The 20,301-nt window shown below is 36.7% G+C and overlaps 1 protein-coding gene across 1 annotated transcript; it reads right to left on the bottom strand.

Moving 5' to 3' along the window:
* Positions 1–571: 571 nt before the first annotated feature.
* On the bottom strand, positions 572–17,867 carry erlin2 (ER lipid raft associated 2). The gene is made up of 12 exons (XM_028457409.1): positions 17,795–17,867; positions 14,592–14,699; positions 14,103–14,184; positions 10,523–10,569; positions 10,260–10,321; positions 7,848–7,973; positions 7,066–7,139; positions 6,496–6,554; positions 5,827–5,918; positions 4,929–5,018; positions 1,651–1,730; positions 572–1,568 (listed from the first exon to the last, which is right to left on the bottom strand). The coding sequence occupies exons 2-12, from the start codon at positions 14,696–14,698 to the stop codon at positions 1,395–1,397; spliced, it is 993 nt and encodes a 330-aa protein (XP_028313210.1). The 5' UTR covers position 14,699; positions 17,795–17,867; the 3' UTR covers positions 572–1,394.
* Between the last annotated feature and the right edge of the window lie 2,434 nt (positions 17,868–20,301).

Consider the following 20,301-nt stretch of genomic DNA (forward strand, 5'->3'; position numbering starts at 1 on the left):
TATTATCTTATTATTATTATTGTATTTTTATTTTATTTCGTTATTACTATTATTACTATTATTATCTTGTTATTTTATTTCGTTTGCACATATTAGTCTAACTACTCTTATATTTATGTTTATACTTCTTTTTTATTTATTTTTCTTTATTCTAGTTGATTGTTATTATTTAATGTTACAGTATCTGAGAGAGCACAGGTCACCAAGACAAATTCCTCGTGTGTATTCATACACTCTTGGTCAATAAAGCCGATTCTGATTCTGATTTGAACCATAATTCAGTGAAATCATTACAAAATTGATTTGGTTTGGAAAAAAAAAAACACATTAAAAACATAAGCTCATGATTCACCCAAACTGAAAGTTAAAAAAACAAAGGAACACGCTAAAGAGTATGCAGCTGTATTCAGTGCAGCGATACCCAGCAGCGCCTCTTACACACAGGTGGAGCTTTTAAAAACAAACAAACAGCAGTCAGCACAATCACCATGTGTTTCACTGCCCTCCGCCTCCTCCTGTTGACATTTTTTGGCTGCGCTTTGAATTTGTGCTACAAAAGTGTCACCATTAAAACCAAAAATGTATTTTTTATTTGCATGTAGTTACATTTTGAACATTTCTTGTGAATTGACGATTTGCTAATAATTCAACACGTTTTTGGACTGTGTGGAACAAACAGGCTACACCTAGTCATGCTCTGGTAATAATTTGACTGTCATGGCAATTGTTTTATTATTTCAGAAGTTAGAGTTGGTATTTCACACCAGTGTTTGCAATCAGTGGAACACAGTGTAAATATCTACACAGAAATGTTGCAGTTAAGGGTTTTATGTGTCAGATCTTGCCGTGTTGTTTCTTTATGCTCTGAGCCGTCACTGATGAAAAGATTGGAGTGAGATGTTTGCAAACGCACCAGTAAAAGCATAGCGCTCACTGTAAAAATGTAAACTCTGAAGGTTAATGGATCACAGTTACACTGTGCCTCCTTGTAAAGGTATGGAGTTAATTACCGTAACTGCATTCTGAGTAAAATCCATGTTTAATGCAGAGTTTCGGACCACTTAAGAAATAGAATCATTTTATATGTGAAGTTCTTACTTGGGGAATGACATAAAAGCTGGTTTAAATAAATTTGTCTGGAATGTTTCTTTACAGATGAACCGAGGCACTGCATCATGATACCCTCCCTTAGAAACCATTGCTTTCATGCTGAATAAAGCTTCTTTCTGATAGTGTTTACTGTTTAGTGTCTGAGCTGGTTGAAAATTACAAACCCTGATCAGCAGGGACTTCTTTCGACCAGCCATTCAGTGGCTAATGTGCCAGCCTCCTGCCCTGAAGCAGAAAACCCCTCCCCACCAGGTGGTCCCGTGGGTCCCAATTGAGGTCATTCACTAGTCCATGTCGAGGATGTGTTCACCTACGATGTCAATGGCAGCAGAGGCCTTGACGGAGTTCCCTGCTGAGTCCACAAACATGTTGGGTATGTCGCTGCCAAAGTAGATTTTGCTGTTGGCTGCGATTGCCTTGAATTTCATGAGCTGCAGGTATTCTGGTGTGAGCTTAAGCTGTAAGATGAGTATCAAAGTCAGACATGGAACGCCATGCTGAAGAAAGAACTTCACAATATAAGCTGTGTCTTCTAGTTACCTTGTTGGCCTCTGCGGCTCGCGTCGCTGTATAATATTCAGCGTCTGCTTTGGCTTTCTCCCGGGCCAAAAAGGCACCGTCTGTAAATCACAGACAAACAATTTGAGAAGTCAAAACACAAAAAGATTTCAGAAGCAGCCATAACGGCTAAACAGCAGACGTTTGGCACAAGTTCTGAGAGCAGCATGTTCACGTTAATCCACATCTTCCAAAATCAAAGCCAAAAAGCTCATCTGAAACTGAAATGATCAGAGACATGGAGGATGGAGGATTGGGACCATGCACTAAACAAATAAAAATACCTTGTTTTGATTTTGTGTCAAAAGTCTGCAGAGCTCTAACCACAGGCTACTGCAGCTCAAACCATCAATATAAACATCCTACTGCAAATATAAATTCTAGTTCATTCTGTTTTGAAAGTCCTGAAACTTGTTAAAAACATTCTTCATGTTTCAACAGAAAGGTGAATGGACTGATTCAGGTATAACTAAGTGCCAGGATCTACAGTAAAACTGCTACACATACACCAATTTAGGACTAAAACACATTTAAAAAACAAAAAAACCCCAAGCACAGCAGCTCAGCCAAACGGTCAATACTATGACTTCAGCCATGTTAGAGTCTGATATGTAACAAAAAAGTAACTTTTTAAATACAGATGAAGGTACGGGGAAAAAATACTCAAAATGTCAAGGTTCACCAAAAGGAAGGACACGGACACAAGGTCGGACACACGCACGCACACAATGGGGGTGGATCCATTCTAAATTCATGCGCACCAGTCCAAAGAACACGTAAATGATCGCGTACCCTGCGCCTGCATGTCTGATCTACATTTCCCATAGACTTAGAATGAGTACACGGGCACAAGGCACGTCCGCATGTGTGCTTGCAGACGTGTTAACACGTTTAACACATACGCTACACACCTAGATGTGCACCTAACAAACAGACTTATCAGTCACACGTAGACGCAGGTGTGGCGTGAGTGAAGCTATTGCGATCAGGCGTCCTTCACTATCGATCACCGTCTACGTGAAATGTAAACAATTGTTACGCGCTTACGCATGCAGGCGTGTACACGTGTGCAGGTATGTAAGTGTGTCTGTGTGAGTGTTGAGTGTATGACGGACCACCATTTAGTCAGGTTAGAGTCTGTGTCACGACACCCGTCCATAGAGTGGTAGTGACTGTAGTGTTATGTTCTGAGTCAGATCAGCAACACACGTACACACACACACACACACACACACACACACACACACACACACACACACACACACACACACACACACACACACACACACACACACACACACACACACACACACACACACACACACACACACACACACACACACACACACACACACACACACACACACGCCTAATAATTTTTTCTAAGTGTTTACATGTCACGCAGACGGTGATCGATAGTGAAAGGCACATGATCGTTATAGCTTCACTCATGCTACACCTGCCACTACACCTAACTACTTTAATTCGGTAAGTTTAGTGAAAGTTAAGCTGGCAGATACACGTGTGATGGACTGGTGCACATGAATTTATAAGCGATCCACCCACACACACACCTCTATTTATTGAAGCAATAAACCCTTTAATCTATAAATCATTGACTCACTATCATGTCATAAAATTATTACACTGTTAAGAAAAAATGTTTTGCCTTCCCCATAATATAATAAAGATGACAAAACGTTTAGGGCTCAGCATCATGTTACATTATGAACCAAATGTAACATGAATGTTTCATTACATTTTGGGCTCGGCACTTTTGCTACATGATTTGCTGCTTCACAAACATTTTTGACAAACTTTACCTTCCTAAACCTTTTGTATTATAGAACATCTTTTGATAGAGCTTCAAATTTAAATTCACTACAGGGACCCTTTGACGTTGAGCCATTTTACTGAATTACTGTGGTACAAAGCGTTTTAAATTGAATCATTGTGTCAAAATCTGCTTTATCAGATTTACATTAAACACAACATTATTTTTTCACTGTAGTTGTTAAATTAGCTTCAAAGGTAAAAACGTCACCTCTTCTGATCAAAAGGTTGGGGGTTTAAATCCAAGCCTATACTTGTCCATGATAGATTATGCCTAACATGGTGCTATTGGTGTATGAATATTAGTGTGAATGGGTACATTTGTGATATTAGGTGTTTTGTGACTACTTCAGTAGCAATAAAGTCCTGTATGAATCACGTTTAATCACTGTTTCAAATCAACAAAATATTCATGGTATGTTGTGCAGACGTGAGCTAAACTTTCAATGACGATCACAATGATGTCGCGCAAGTGATTCATACTCTGCCCTTGAGCCTGAGTTAGAATACAAATAAAACAATTAAAATGAAAAAGAAAGCATAAAAACATGACTGAATAGAGGCTTAACTGTTACTTCAACACTATTGAAAGGAAATTTCAACAACAAACATCTATTATTATTATAGAGAGTTTCTTTCATGGTTCAGGAGATACAGATCAGCATCGTGCGTTGTAAATACAATCATCAAAGACGCATTACTTCATGTCGTAACCCTCTCTGAGGTTCTACTGTTGACAAGTTGAAACAACATAATCACTTTTTTTTTTTTTTCCATCACTGAAAGCACTCACACTGCTATGCAAGCATGTGAACACACCTTTTATTCCATTCAAATAAAAAATTAAAAGCAGCATTCGTGCAAGGACATGTATTAATCCCTGTTTGCTCCTGTTATCAGAGCAATGAACGCTTGTTTTAAATGCAATCAGTAGTGGAAGATGATGGGGAGATAAAACCAAGATATCAGTGGTCCCGAACCTTTTTTGGGTCGTGACCCCATTTTGATATCACAATTTTTTTTTTACTTTTTCCCCATAAAATTAGCTTTTGATAATATCTGATGTTGCCAGGTATATTTTTATACTGAATTTTGGTTTGACTAGATTTATATTTATGAAATTAAAAGTATGGAATACAGTTGATGTACAGTTTAAGACTGTGCATGGTGTTATAATTGGAGAAAAGAAATAAATATCTACATTTAAATCTACAATTTTAATCAGTATTTTTTTTTTCATGATCAATTATTAGACATTTCAGGCAACCTCAAGGTTGAAAAACAGTGCAGTATATTATTTAAACAATGCCTTTAAGCACTTAAACATTCATTTTTATTCTTAAGTCACTTTCTGGCTTATTTTATCCAAAACCTCATCCTTAAACTCACTGAGAACTCATTTTTATTTTATTAGACTTTTCACAAACCTTCAATTTCAGAGATCTTTTTCTCCGTTTCCTTCTCCATGACTTTCTGTCCAAACTTGATTTCAGCCACTTGTGCCACCTTCTCAGCCTCTGCAACACAAAACATCATCACTTTCAAACCCAGCAGCTGTCACAGCTCACTGAGCAGATTAGTATTGAGATGTTCCTGCTCAACACTCCACTCTTACACAGACCCACATGTAAAATGAATACATATAAAAACTGATAAAAATCACATTGACCTGCATGAGTATTTTTTAGTTTTTCTATTTTGAGGATAAACAATAATTACAAAGAACGCATTAATACTAAAGCAAGAAATTTTCTCGGCTATCTTTTCCCGTATAATATAAAAGTTCATCTTTGAACCATATTTACAGAAACTTCAGCCTTAAGTAATCCGACTTAAGAGTACAATTTCATTATCATATGATAAATATTGGAGTTTTAAAGAAAAATAAGCACAACTGTGGCCTTAATGAATAAGGTCACAGTTATGTGTTGCATAAAAATAAAAATAAAAAATCAATTTATTGTGAACATATTTAAAATGATCCATTTATTTATTTTGGCCCCGTCTAAGACACACTTTTGTGTCCCAATTCACCAGTTGGGAACCTCCACTGTATAGTATAAATAATAGACATTTAAAAGATAGATACAATAAAGTCACTGATATTTTTTCAATTCAACCTGTTTGAATATTGCGTTAAATAATGTATATTACAATCAGAACTTCAGGGGAATGATACACTGAAATTCACTCTAGGCTTTAATTTATTTTAAGTCCAATAAAACAACAAATCTTGAGTCAGTCACAAAACTTGATAAGAATAGCTGCATAAAACAGTTTAATCTAACCCAACACTAACTATTCTAGTGAAAATGCTTTCCTCACCTATAACAGCTTTAATTCGTTCTGTCTCAGCTTCTTTCTCCACCACCTTCTGAGTTTGTTGAGAGATCAGCAGCTTTGTCTTCTCACTTTCCCTGCACACACAAACAACATTCATTCAGAACAAATCTCAGGTAGTTTTCTTTTGGGCCTCCAAACAGCCCTGTTATAATTCGTCAATTAAAAACACTAATTTATATCGACAAAAGCACATAAAGGGAGTGAGGGAGTGGCCTATATACACCAGAGTAAACAATGGCAATTTTGTGTGTGTTTTAGAACATGAAAAAGTCTTTAGAAAAAAGAGAGAGCTAAACACATTTTATTCATTTCATTATTTATTTATCTCAAACAAACACAAACAAAATGTAAAAAAATAAATACGCAAAGTGCAAGTTTGAGAAGAGGCTGAAAGAAGCAAAGCTTATCACGTTACATCTTCATAACAGTTGCTAGCTCAATTAACACAACATAATCCCTAAATGTTTAAAAATATTATAAAAATAACCTTTTAAAACAATCTTCTACAAAGTACAAACTCAGTCATCCAATTCTTTACAGCTAAGCAGGAGTGATTGTTTTTACCTGCTTTTCAAATGTTTTAAATTAATGCAAATCATTGTGTCTTCATGTCACTTATTCCACAGTCAAACGTCACAAAGGTAAACTCACATGAGCTCGTAGTTCCTACGAATGCTTTCAGGGATGTTGGGTTTGGTGACACGGACCGCCTGTTGATGAACAGAGAAAGCAGCATTACAGAAACGTAAAGTCAACGGGAGCAGAAGGAGCAACTCTGCTGGTAAAAGGCTTTTTTTATTTTGTTTTTCACCATCAAGGAGCCTGGGAACAAAAAGTGTTCTGCGGAAAGATCTGCTGATCTCTCAGACTGCTTAGTTTCTCTAACCAAACTAAGGTTATTATTCCAAGCGTGTCTGGGGATTTACAGGAAGCATAAGGCTGGAATAATAAAACCCAGTGAAGCACTTAACATTTAAGAATTAAATGTCTGCATCTCTGTAGCAGAGAGTGAATTCAATACAGAACAAACCACCAGAGACTCCTTTTAAACAATGCTAGATTCTTCATTAATCTTAATGATCTTTATCATTCATCAAGATAAAGATGCTTGTAGAGCTTAACATGTCATCATTGACTCCATAATGTATTAAGTTATAACTATTGCATAGTAAATGTGTGTTCACAGGATGGATGATTGGTCACATGTGGTCTTTTTTGTACCTGTATAATAAGCCCGGGTGCCATGCACGTCAGATCCTCCTGTAGAGTCAGCTTTAGGTTTTCATCAATTTGGTCTGTGAAGGAAATCATTATATTATTATTAAACCAGTTCAGGGATTCCTAACTTATGTGGGTAATAGGTATAAATCAAACAGTTATTTTTCAGTATAATGTCAAAATAGTTTGACTCTGAACATTAGGTGTTTTTTATCTACACAAGGTAATTTTATGAAACCCAATTCAAACATTTTTTCATGCAATTAAAATAAACTACATAAAAAGAATCTACTATAACTTGGCATGTCTCTGTGAAGACATAATAAAAACAAACCAAAACAGCTAAAATGGCCATTGTGTGGTTTACATGAATAAGTGGGATGAATGCCTCATTACTGTTGCTCAGAGAAGTCTGCTGAAAATAAATACAACATGGGACAAACACAAAGGCTACTAATGGCATGAAGAGGAAGCTCATTTTAATTTAATAAAAAAACAGAACCACTCATACCTGTGCTGAGTGCTTAGCCAATAACGTGTTGACAAAGAAATGCCTGCTGCTCGTTTCAAGTTATTGTTTGCCTCATTCTATTATGTTGCAGTAATATGAAGCTAAGACGCTGGCCTACATGCACTGCAGCTGCCGTCCAATTATACCAGCTGTAAAATAACGTGATGCAGCGCTGCTTCGTGCAGTTCAGGCAGACGGACCATTAAATAAAACGGTGGTGCCATTTCAAATTAGTTGCTGGTTCTCACGCCAGGCTTCAGAGCAGCTCATTTACCAAACAGGCCGATGTAGACTTCCTGCAGAGAGTGAACGCTGCAGAACTGGTTGAGCTCGTGGTGGACCTTGTTGAATATCAAAGCTTTGTCGTAGTCTGCGGTGAAGTTTCTCACTATATCGTACACTGCAGGGAGAGGAGGAAACGTTCAAACAGTTAAAAAAAGGGACAACAGCTTTCTCTCAAGGAGGTGAAACGTTGACCAAAGAGCATCTACAAAGCCTGAGTATTTTAAATTTTAACTTTAACTAAGAGATATTTAAAAAAAAAACACATCTTTAGTACCAATGGGGTCCTACACAGTTGAATAGTTTTTGTTTTTGATGATGTAACTCAGAAGTGTGAATATGATTCTCAGCAGCAAATGGCAGTAGAGTGAACAAGCAAACGTGAAGCAAGTCATTGATTCTCTAGCTTGGTTTCCATTACAGTTTTTCACAAAATAAAAGCGATATTTTTTTAATTTCAAAACAGTACAATTGTGCTTTGAAGGTTGTTTTGGGCAACTCTTGTGAAACCTCAACCTGTGAGACTTCACTGCAGAAAGATTGATCATCAAAACCTTCCTATGACACTGCATTCCTTTGTGGTTTGCTGTTTAATATGCCAGTAATACTCACTAAAAATCACAAAGGAAATGTCTCACCTCCTCTTCTTTTCACACATATTGTGCCAAGTGACCAGGTACGTCACGTCCTGTTATGTGTCATTTCAAAAAACGTGTCTCCATTGAGCTCTTGCCATACATTTCAATATCAAAAAAACCCCTTCTCATTACAGAGAAACAACTTTTTAACAATATTTGAGTGTTTTTTTAAAAATCAATTGTTTTCATAACCAGTTTTTATTGCGCCATTTCCGAGGATAATGGAAAGCAGCTGCTGACTCTACTACTCCTCAGTGTGTCACAAAGCTGTGTGTGTTCTTTTAGTTGTGATTAAAGACCTGACGTCGTCCTTGTCTTGCTGAACATGCTAAAAACTCCTTATTCTGGTGAGTTTATACAAACATTCACACACGCCAGCACCTTCACACTGCTTCACGTCATATTGGCTGTAGTAGAATTCTCTTCTCTGAAACGCTCTAGACTGTGGTTGCATGTTAACACAGGTACAAAGGAAGCCGACTTTCTGCCTGGGGGAAAGAAGCCTAGAGCAGCTAATATGAGCTAGGATTCACTTGTGTGAATGTGCCCTTAAGGTTCTCTTTTTTATTAGTGGGTTGTTTGATGATTTTCTATGATAATCAATATACTACAATAAATCACATAACACATTGCATCATCTGTCTCAAAAATAAAAAAAATAAAACAGCCGTGCATTTGACAGTGAATTTCTCCATTTATCTACTGTGATTTAGCGTCAGTTTCACAGAATAAAACAGATTAAAATGAAACACTGGACAAAAAGTGCTAAAAGTCCAAGTTTAGTGCCTTTTAAAACTAAACAAAAACAGGAACGGCTAGTGAAAATCACAATTACACAATTTAATTTGTTTTTGAAAGATAAAAACTTAAGATACAGTAGTTGTCGCGTAATGATTGCACTACATGGTGTTAACATAAATGACAAATGCAGATCTGGGAGATGATGTATATATCTAAAAAATTATAATAAAAATAATTAATATTTAGCGCAAGTATATTGATAATCATATTGTGTGTGGAAGGAAGGCGATTATTGATTTTTTTTTCAAATGTTCCACCCTTATTTGGAACATTTGATCATTCACTTGCATCTGATCTATTAGAGCCTTTTAGATATAAATCAGGTTAATCTGATTAAGCCTTTTTTGTGTGCATTGCATATAAAACATTACTTTAAAGCTGTGTTGACATGTTTTTTCATGTCAAAAAGGTTTTTACCATCTTTTCTACAAAAATTATGATGCTAAACATTTTGGGACTTGTATAGTGAAAGGAAATGATCACAGTAAGGACAGTGAGAGGATGGAATGAATACCAGTACAGACTGGGAATGTGGTAGGTTCAATAATTTGTGCAATGATAAACACAAAACGCCTGTGCAGATTTCAAGTGTTTAAATTTATGTGATTGATGAAATAATCTTGTTCAGTATTTAGTGAACAATGTGAGTTCTCAATCTCTAGGCAATTTTTTCATTTCCCTCCTTGTGGCTGGTCAGGAGAAAGCAGGCGTTTAGTTACTGTTTAAGGGGTTTTCTATATTGTGTTGTTTAATTTTGATTTCAAGTATTACCTTTTATTGATCTGACAACTTCTTAAATCTCCTCTTTCTATAATTAAACATTGTGTGGTACCAATACAGGTTTCGCAGAATGAATGAATGTTTCAGGGTTAATGTGGGGGGGGTGGGGGGGGGGGGGGGGGGGGGGGGGGGGGGGGGGGGGGTGTTAGGGTGTAAATTCCAGCAGAACATCTGTATAGCTTTACCTGCTGATGGAACGAGGTAGTTCACCACTTCTATACGGTCAAAGTAAATCATGACTCCGCCACTGGAAGACAGAGAACATGCAACATGAAACCACTTTTAACCAAAATATGAGACTATTATAAAAGCCACTGGGTCATAACAGAAAAGTCAGACGTGCTGGCAAGACGCTCGACTCCTGCAGCGTGAATAACTCTCAGTCACTGTAGGACACGTAATGAGCGTAACTGATCTGATACCAATGACTAAATCACAACAAACCCACCTTGTTCCACATGGTACATTCTTCACCTCGTCTGTCTGCAGTGTTGTCTGTTGCACAAGCACACACATAAACCAAATGGATTAATCATTTCTGACATTCTACACATTAAGGAGCCCCATCTTGTTTTGCTTGACCTCATTTCAAAAACAGTTGAGCCACAGCTGCAGAGCTGAGAGTAAATCCATCATCACATACACATACTGGATATTTGATCTCATTAATAAAACCTCTCCCTATGTGATCATTGTGTCTCTGCGACTTTGTACAAACTACAGAGCTGCAGCTGAAGTGCTGGTGTCTCTAAAGTCCTACAGCTTTGTCCAAACTAGCAGAATTATGAGTAATGTAGTGCAAGATAGTTAGTGGATTCAGACCTTAACGGTTATAACCACCAGTTAATGTACCGTACCGTACACATGGCACCGCATAAAATAATAAAAGCCACTACAGTTCTTCTAATAGGCAACTAAAAGCACGATACAGGAACATGTGTAGCAAATTTACGCTTAATTCATTTGCAGCTTTAAAGGGGACATATCATGGTTTTAAATCCTTCCTTTTTACAAATAAATCATACAGTTATGGTCTATATAAAGCGGAACTGCACTGCTTGGGTCTGAATTCCTCATTATTATAGCTCCACAGGCCCCTTTTCTACCCCTTTTCTGATGTGCTTCTGAGAGCAACTCGTTTTGGTGCGGTCTCTTTAAATGTAAATGAGACACTCCATGCCCCGCCCCCTCTTCAGGTGACACTCTGTTCAACTCCACCCTGCGCTGCAATTTTTGTAGTTTGATAGAAGAGATACGGCTATGTAGCGGCACATAAACTTTTTATTCAGAGGTTATTTACAAAATGTCAACAACAGAAGACTTGTCCATCCAGCCTTACATGTTCCAGCCAGAGTCGGACCCAGCGGAGCGAGATGAAAATGAAGATGATGAACCTGCAGAACCCTAACAAGTGAGCTAACATGTAATGAAGCGTGTGGGTTACTACATCCAACAACCGAACATTTTGACTTATCCTCTTGTAACTTCAGCATCCTTGAGCTTGGACTACAAAATAAAAGCGAGAAATAAAAATGGCGAATTGCTCGAAGTGTTGGACCTGGAGTTGATGTACTAATTTGGCAGTTCCGCTGCAAATTCTGTGATGTAATAGTTCAAAAAACGTAATAGAGAATAGAAAAATCGAAACAGATTGAAAAATATGAGCAAAACAGAATATAAAGATATCTACGGAGCACCTGAAGAGACTAATTTGATTTTTTCTGTACTTCTAAGCACTCTAAATATACAACAAAATGCATTTAAGGGCTAAAAAAGTGGATTTAGCATGATATGTCCCCTTTAAGTAAAAACTAAGTGTACACCAAGAATCTGGGTTATGTCATTGTTACTGTCGTGCAAAGTATAAAACTTTGTACCAAATCTACAAAAATCTGAACCATCAGAAATTCCTATTCAGTCAGCGGGAAGATTTAAGATAAAGATAAAGATTATAAAGAAATAACAGATTTTTACCGGTAAATGAAATTGTTCAGTTTTAGTTATTTGTGGTTTGAACTGTACTAGATTCTCTGTTGTGATTTACAAGTGGAAGAAAAAATTATGACACTTGATTGACTTTTTTATGTAAAGGTAAGGATTTTTCCGGAGATAAAACTGGTGACCTTAAAAACAGTTTTTCTCCTTTGCTGTCGTTGATGAAGTTGTATGAATATAGCTGTGTTCCAAATGGCACACTAACGTACTATACACTACAAACTTAATGAGTATACTTCCAAGTTTCCGAAGATGGATTTCGAACCGACGACAAAAACCTGACTCACAGACTAAATATCTCTGTTGATTCGCCATCTTTGAAAGTTCTGAAAATATTTTAAGCGAGAAAGTGACCAAGTAGAATATCAACATGTGCTCATCTCATCCATAAAACGCACGTGAACACATTTTATTCACACATTTCAGAGATTCCATGTTTTCCACCATTTACTACTGACAAAACAAGAGCCCCATTTACAAATGCATTAAAAACTAATGGAAGACAAGTAGAGATGGTTTTGTTTTGAAAAGCGGATGTTTGATTTTTAGCTTGAAGTTGGTCTCGGGACGATTTTACATTCCGCTCGCAATGCATCATGGGGCTAGTGTGCCCATTGTACATTACTTAAAAAATGTCCCGATACAGTATACACCCTGGTATTTCTCACATACTCAACCTTTTCATACCATCTAATGTGAACGCACTACACACTCATTTTGACGTCAAACTTAGTATGAGTAGTATGTTAGTATGTAGGGATGTAACGATTAATCGTAAGGCAGTTAAAAATCAATTCATAGGTATCGCGGTTCACATCAATACTGTGAAAATTTAATCGCAGTACTTTTTTAAACAGCAGAGGGCTGTTTTAAAAAGTACTGCGATATATATATCCTCCTCTTGTCCAGAATCTGCTACTACTCTCTTTCTGGCCGCCTTCTACTCTTAAACATGTTCATAAATGATTCCTTACCCCTTTAGCACCGAAAGAATATCTGTAATATTACGTGAATATCTGTAAAAGTCACGTTTTTCTGTTAGCTCGGTCTGCTAGCGCATAGCATCTCTTCTTCACTGCAAGAATTTCTGCATGGCAACTGACCACTGGGTTACCAGCGCCCTCTGCTGGTCCAAACAAATATCTGATGTGAATACAGTGCAATGACTGTTTTTTTTTTTTTTTAAATTCCAGTTGTTAAGGCACAAAATACATTTTCAGTTGCACTTTTAAAAAGAACTATTATGCAGTTTTGCATTGTTTATTATAGAACCAAAATTTAAACTAAAGGCTTCTTCTTCATTTATATTACTCCTTTATTTATTTCATTCAAGAATTATTTTTAGTTAAATTGCATTGTTTTGAATAGTTTATCAAGGGATTATTTTGACAATGAAAAATAGTACAGTATTTTTTTCCCCCCAAAAAATAAAAGAATATTTTTCAGTCATTTGTCTACAGTCCCATTTTGTAAAATAAATCGTGAGAGAATCGTATCGTGAACCCAGTATCGTGAATCAAATCGTATTGGGAGTTGAGTGAATCGTTACATCCCTATTAGTATGACATTTCGAACATGGCCTATGACTTTAGAATTTAAAATGATTTCCTGTTTTTTTGGGGGGAAAAAATGCATTCATTCTATGCACATAAAATGGTCACCAAAGTGTTTTAAAAACTTTCCTTCCTAAAAACTGTTTTCTATTAATCCCGTTAAATGGACTCAAATGCTGTTCTTCTGTAAACCAACAGCTAAATTTCACCTTATGGAAGGAATAAGTGCTAACCACGTCTGCACCGTGAGGCCAAGCCCTACTCACAGATGTGTGTTTGGACTGTTTGGAAAGGCTTAGGACCTCAAACTAATCAATCAGCATTAGCCAATATTACTTTATCTTGATGTGTCTAATTCAACGCACTTTAGCTTGTCTTTCGGAAATGTTTGATTTAACCGTTTATTTTCAGATGATGGAGGGTGTAAGGGAACCATCTTGGCATTTGTGTTGATGTAGTAATTAATGCCATTTGACTTACCTGCACCGACTTGTATGTTGTGATAAATGGAAGCATTAAATGGAAACCAGGGCCGCTGGTGCTAGTCAGGAGAGCTCCTCCCCTATAACAAGAGAGGCAAATTTTTTTTTTTAAAAGGCATCAGAGTTTAGAGAAAGATTCTGATTCAGCTGATAATTAATGTATCCGTGAGCTGCTTGAAACCACTGATAATCAAGTTGTAAGCTCATAGTTTGTGTGTAGAGCCCCAATAAAACAGAAATAACCTGTGAGTCTCTACAAACAAAAACGATAAAAATAGCAGGAATCCAAAGAAAGCAAAGCCCAGTGGGCCCACAGCTGGCTTCTCTGTGTGTGGTTGTTTTTCTATTGCAGTTACAGTACACACTGTTTAACCGTCTAGTTTAAGATAAACATCTTTGTAGCAGGTTCTTTGAATTTAAACATCTGTGTTTTATGAGACAAACCACGCAGGATGAATCTTTGTTGAGAACAACAATGCAGGCTCACCTGTAGTAAACCCCCGTGTGTCCTTCATCAATCTTGTGGACCGAGGCTAGGAGAGCTGCTCCCCCAAGTGCAGCGATTATGGAGAGTATGGCCCCCCACTGTGCCATCCTGTCGGGCAAAGAGACACAGCATGAGCAAATGGGCAGACGGAGCTTTTCCCTCTGTGTGTTTTAACCGTAACAGGTCAAGAAATGAGAGAATGTTGACGTAACAAGAGTGAAAAGCAGCTGCTCGGCCACCAGCACAGAACAGTAGTAACACACGGAGCTGCTTTGCTGTGCACTGGTTTATCTCCTCTGAGCTCAGGCTTAGTCAGGCATCAGCTGGGACTCAGTGACCTTGTCACACCTTAAGAGGATTGAGGCTGAATTTCACAAAGGTTGGAACTTCCTCGACAATATTTGTTTAAAAAATAAAAATAAAAACATATGCTGTCAAAGATGAGTGTTCACACCACTTTGCTTCATGTGTTTGTTTTAGTCAGAGATTCACAACTTGTGGTTCAGGACCAAACCTGAGTCGTGGATCCATTTTTCGTGGGTCACAAGTCAGTTTGTATTTATCTATTAGGAGTGTGACGATATCTCGATACGCAAATATATCGCGATATTTTTTTCGTACAATCGATTATCGATAGGCTCACGCTAAGTATCGTTTTTGTTTTTTTTTCTTTCCAAAACCTTTTCTGCTTTTTTACTGAAATGTGCAGGTACGTCTTCACATAAATTTTGTCACTGTTTGTTGAAGAAACCAATATATTGTTTACTGAAATATTGCACTATAGGGCAGCTGTGGCTACAACAGTAGTTTGCCACCACTAAGTGTGGAGTGAAAGAATAATGCCTTAATTCTGTAAAGCGTCTTTGAGTGTCTATGATAAAGCGCTATATAAAATTGATGCATTATTATTATTATTATTATATTGGTGTCACTGGTAAGAAAGACCCTATTTTTTGTTCACAGAAAGCACTATTGGAGATACTTATTCGCTTACATTAGTAAGTTGACACTTATTTACAGAAATGTTGCACTAAAATAGTGTCACTGTTCATAGGACACTTTATCAATTTATTGTATTTCAGAGATTTAAAATAAAAATATTTTTTCACGTAATCTGTTTTTTTCTTGTTATGTCATAGATTATCGCAGATTGATTTCTGACCAATATACCGATAATCGCAGTATCGCCATATCGTGAGATAAACGTTATCGTGAGCTTTGTATCGTGTATCGTGAGGTACCCAGAGGTTCCCACCCCTATTATGAGATAAAGTTTGTTGATATATTTTTTCTTTTTTGAATTTTGAATTTTGCTTTAATTATTTTACATCTATGTATGTAATAAAATTGTCTTTGGGCTTATTAGATGCATGCTTTTGTTTAAATAGGAAAATGTGCAAATTGACAGTAAAACCTTTATTATCTCAGATTTTAAATTCACAAACTTTTTATCAAATAAATTTGAGATTTTTAACAGTTTCCTCAGTTTGGGTGAGGGGTTACATTAAAGGAATGATGTTGGGTTCTGAAGTCAGACCAGTTTAAAATGAACGGTTTAGGGGCTATTCATTAGAGTCCGTGTAAAACAGAAATACATTTGTGTTTTAAGTTTGTCACACCACAAAAACATGTGTCATTGACCACTGAGCTAAATTTCAAAGATCAAAAAAATCGTTAAGTATATCAAATTAGGTCTCAAAATCATGGAAAAACAAACACTTCTCTCTGCTCTGAAACGCTGGGGTGTGTCACTTAGGGGTGCTAATGACGGCTTCATTACGTAGCGCGGCTATGATTTCAGACCCGCCCATTAAATCCTGAACACAGAAATTTGAAACAGTTTGTGAAACCTAGCTCCACAGTTAAATTCTAAATCTTTCAATGGGTTTTTACATATTTTAAGGAAATACATTAAGTCCTATTTAATGTGTTTAGAAGAAAATGGTTCAATTTGCTTTACACAGAATTTAAGGAATTATGGTACTTCATTAAGATCACTCAGAGTGGAAGTTCGTCTTCGCTCTGCTATCATCCAGTGGTTTGCAGTTTTTCTTGCTGGAGTTGAATTGGTTGATTAATAAATATTAAGTAAGCAAAAAAAATCTTCATGCATTTTAGCAATACAGCACTTATTGCAAATTTTTCATCACTACAACCATTTATATTCTGGAGACAATTGCAAGATAATAAGAAAACTGAGGTAAAAGTGAAATGAGAAGGGGAAAAAACAACCTTGTATCTAAGCCAATATACATGACTGCAGTCTTTTTATAAAAAAAAATTATTTAAAATCTAGCACTTTCTTGCCAAAAATGCCTTATAAATCATCAACATAAGATGATTTTATAGAAATTTCTGAATTCTGAATACAAAGCCACAATAAGAGAAAAGGCTGAGGTTAAATTTAATTTTCTAACAACTGATCCATCTGTGAATTAACAAAACAAGATGAGTTGCAGACTTGCAGCCCTAAATAAGGTTTGACTTTCAGTAATTATGACCTTCCTAAAATACGCAAAAATTTACAAAATATTTTGTGCAGTCCTTAAATTTATTTCTATGGTATTAGGGATTTAATTATTGCCACCAAACTGAGCCATCTTCAAGTATTAGTACTAATATAATATTTGAATTAAAGATGGAACACTGTGAATTTAGAATCTGAATCACGTAAAATGTAAGAATGGAGATTGATTCTTAATAGTCAAACCCTAAAATCTGCACATTTTTAACAGAGTCTGGTGCTGGGATTTGAAGACTGAAAGCAAATACAGGACAACAAGGACATATTCATGTCAACAAAATACTTAAACATCTTTAGGAGCAGAATCTGTACCGCAAGCTTAAAGAAAACTGTAGATCCTAAAACAAATGTTCTTGTAGAACAAGCCTGGTGAGACATCTTTTTCATTTTACAGCAAAAATCAAAACGAGACACACTTTTGGACGGACTTTGGTGATTAATCAACAACAACAGCAGCAGGTTATCTGCATCTGAGGATTGCACTAGTGTTATAGCTGAAATACACACATGCTAACCTTCACGTGTCTGTCACTGTTGACACAACACCAAGTCAAATTCATGCTGAATCATTGTGATTCACTCGACAACACCGGGCTGCTGTTGTCCCGCGTTGTTGTTGCGAGAGATTCAAACTCACTGACGGACAACTTTATGTTTGTGATGATCTTTTTTGTCTTACCTGCGATTTCCTGAGAGCTGAAACTTAAACAAGTCATGCGGAAGTACGTCAGCGCGCGCTACTTCCGGTTCTGCTTTAGTTTTGACGCATCAGCAGCAGAGCATTACCGCCCCCTGCTGGCTGATCAGCATGGATCACTTTTGTGCAGATATTTATTATTTTTGACAACGTTTCCTAACAATTAAATCATATTTTATACCTTAGCATTTTTTGCGTGCCCCTTAAATCCTAAATGACAGACTCTTTTGATCCTGGAGTAACATGAGCAAGGTTTATGTTTAACAAATGCGTTTTGTAGTATTCTTAACATTTTTGCATTTTGCTTTAAGCAAAATTTCTTCTTGGCTCTTCACGGGCCTATGGAAAATGTGTCTACTCCTCTAATAGTTTGTTCAAATAATTCCCTTAAAAAAGGGACAATTTCATCCTTATGTTTTGAAATAGATGTTTCCAAAATGCTAAATACCGCTTGTATCAGCATTAACATGGTTTCAGGAATTATTGCTTATGACACCGCTTATAAAGAAATGCAGGGACACGTGAAAACCAAGCTATATTAGAAGAGTTAAAAAAAAGAAGATCTTAAAGAGAGAGAGAGAGAGAGAGAGAGAGAGAGAGAGAGAGAGAGAGAGAGAGAGAGAGAGAGAGAGAGAGAGAGAGAGAGAGAGAGAGAGAATGCTGAATACCAGTAATGATCTTCCTTAATAGCACAGAACGCTTTTAAAAATGTTATACTGTTTCACGAATAGAAAATAGGTTAAAAGTAAAAGGAATTTAAAATATTTAGACATTTTTAATGTGTGGCATATCTGTTAATATTTGACTGCAATTTCAATTGTATTGTTTCAAAGAAGCCTTCCATTTTTTAAAAGTTATTTGTTCTATCATTATGGACATTATGTCATTGATTATCTTCTTAACACATAGACAAACTATGGAATATATAACATAATGTAGAGGCTTTTATTAAAAAGAACATCTTTGTTTGTAATAAGGTTTATCCAAGTTTTTTTTTTATACTTTGTTTTGCTAAATTAATAAAGATGTCTGTTGATACTTATGGATGGAATTGAACACACTTTAGGAAGGTATTTGTTTCCTTCATTTTTAAAAATATTTGATTTCTATCCATTACTCCATCAAATCCTAATGTTTGCTTGTAACATTTTTCAGATAAGACATTGAAACACACATTTCAATGTCTTATAAACTAATTTCCATCCACACATAAGATCCCACAAGGCATCCGTGTTTACTTATTATAACTCAATAATATTTTCCCATGTTTATGTGGTTGTTACAATTTGGGCACCCAAACAGCAGGTGGCGACAAAGACCATATGAGGGACACTTGCATTATTGAAGCTCAAAAATGCTATGATTGTAATATTTTTTACAGACTTTACATCAGGTTATGCACTAAACTAAGGAAAAGAAAGATTTTTTTCTGTATTTATTTTTACAGATGGCAAACTGTCCATTCATTTTTCATGTTTATCATTTGATCACCAAAGGCCAGCAAAGTAATGTTAAACTAAAGTGTTCCTTATAAAGGCTTGGGTGCTTTGATTTTAAAACAAAGGCCTCCTGAGAGTTTCCTACAGGACCAAAGCCAACCTTAAGGTGCTGCAGTGGCAGTTCTGTGCTGTGCATTTTAAACATGGAGGGGGGTGGGCTGGTGGAGGGAAAGGGAACAACAGAGCCAGGGAAAAGAAGTTTGTCAGAGTTCATTAAGTATCAAGGGAACATCGCTGGATCTGGCAGCGTAAGCCGTGCCGAGGCCCTGGTGCCATTAATCACGACTGACAAGAAACCAGGGGCTGCGGGGAGGAGGGCGGTGATGGGAAGAAGGAGAGGAGGAGAAGGCCAGGGAGTCTGGTTGTGATTAGAGAGGGAAAAAAAGAAAGCCTGCTAGCATCCCATGCTGATGGCTCACACACCTTCACAGGGATCAGGCTCACAGATGGGTGACTCCAGGCTTTGAAAACATGACAGGGTCGATTCAGAGATGACTCAGGGCAAGGATATTCAACTACATTTTCTATTGGGTCACATTTTAAAACAAACAACTTAAGCTGGTCCAGGCATTGTTTACAACCTTTAGGCCACATAACAAATGCAAATATGTTTCATGAAAAAATAGACCGACACATATTTAAAAAGAGAAAAACAATTGTTTAATATAAATAATCCCATTAAATAATAACAAGACAACTCTTTTTTTACTAGCTGTGACCCTACACAGGAGTTAAAACCCATTTGTTTTTCTTTTTTTCCCCCAAATAATTCTTAAATTAAAAATAATTATGTTTTTGTATTTTAGTTTTGTATTCTATTCCCAGTTAGCAAAATTAATCTGGTCCGATACTGGCCCACACCACTCATTGGGTCCCTAACAGTGACATGCCGTGACCACTAGGGTTGGGTAGGCATGTTGCATATCGAGACCACCAATGACAATTTCATATGTTTCTGCTGGCAAGTGTTAATTCAATTCAAATCAATTC

The sequence above is a fragment of the Gouania willdenowi genome, chromosome 9 (genome assembly GCF_900634775.1).
Source record: "Gouania willdenowi chromosome 9, fGouWil2.1, whole genome shotgun sequence".
In the NCBI taxonomy this organism is placed as follows: Eukaryota; Metazoa; Chordata; class Actinopteri; order Blenniiformes; family Gobiesocidae; genus Gouania; species Gouania willdenowi.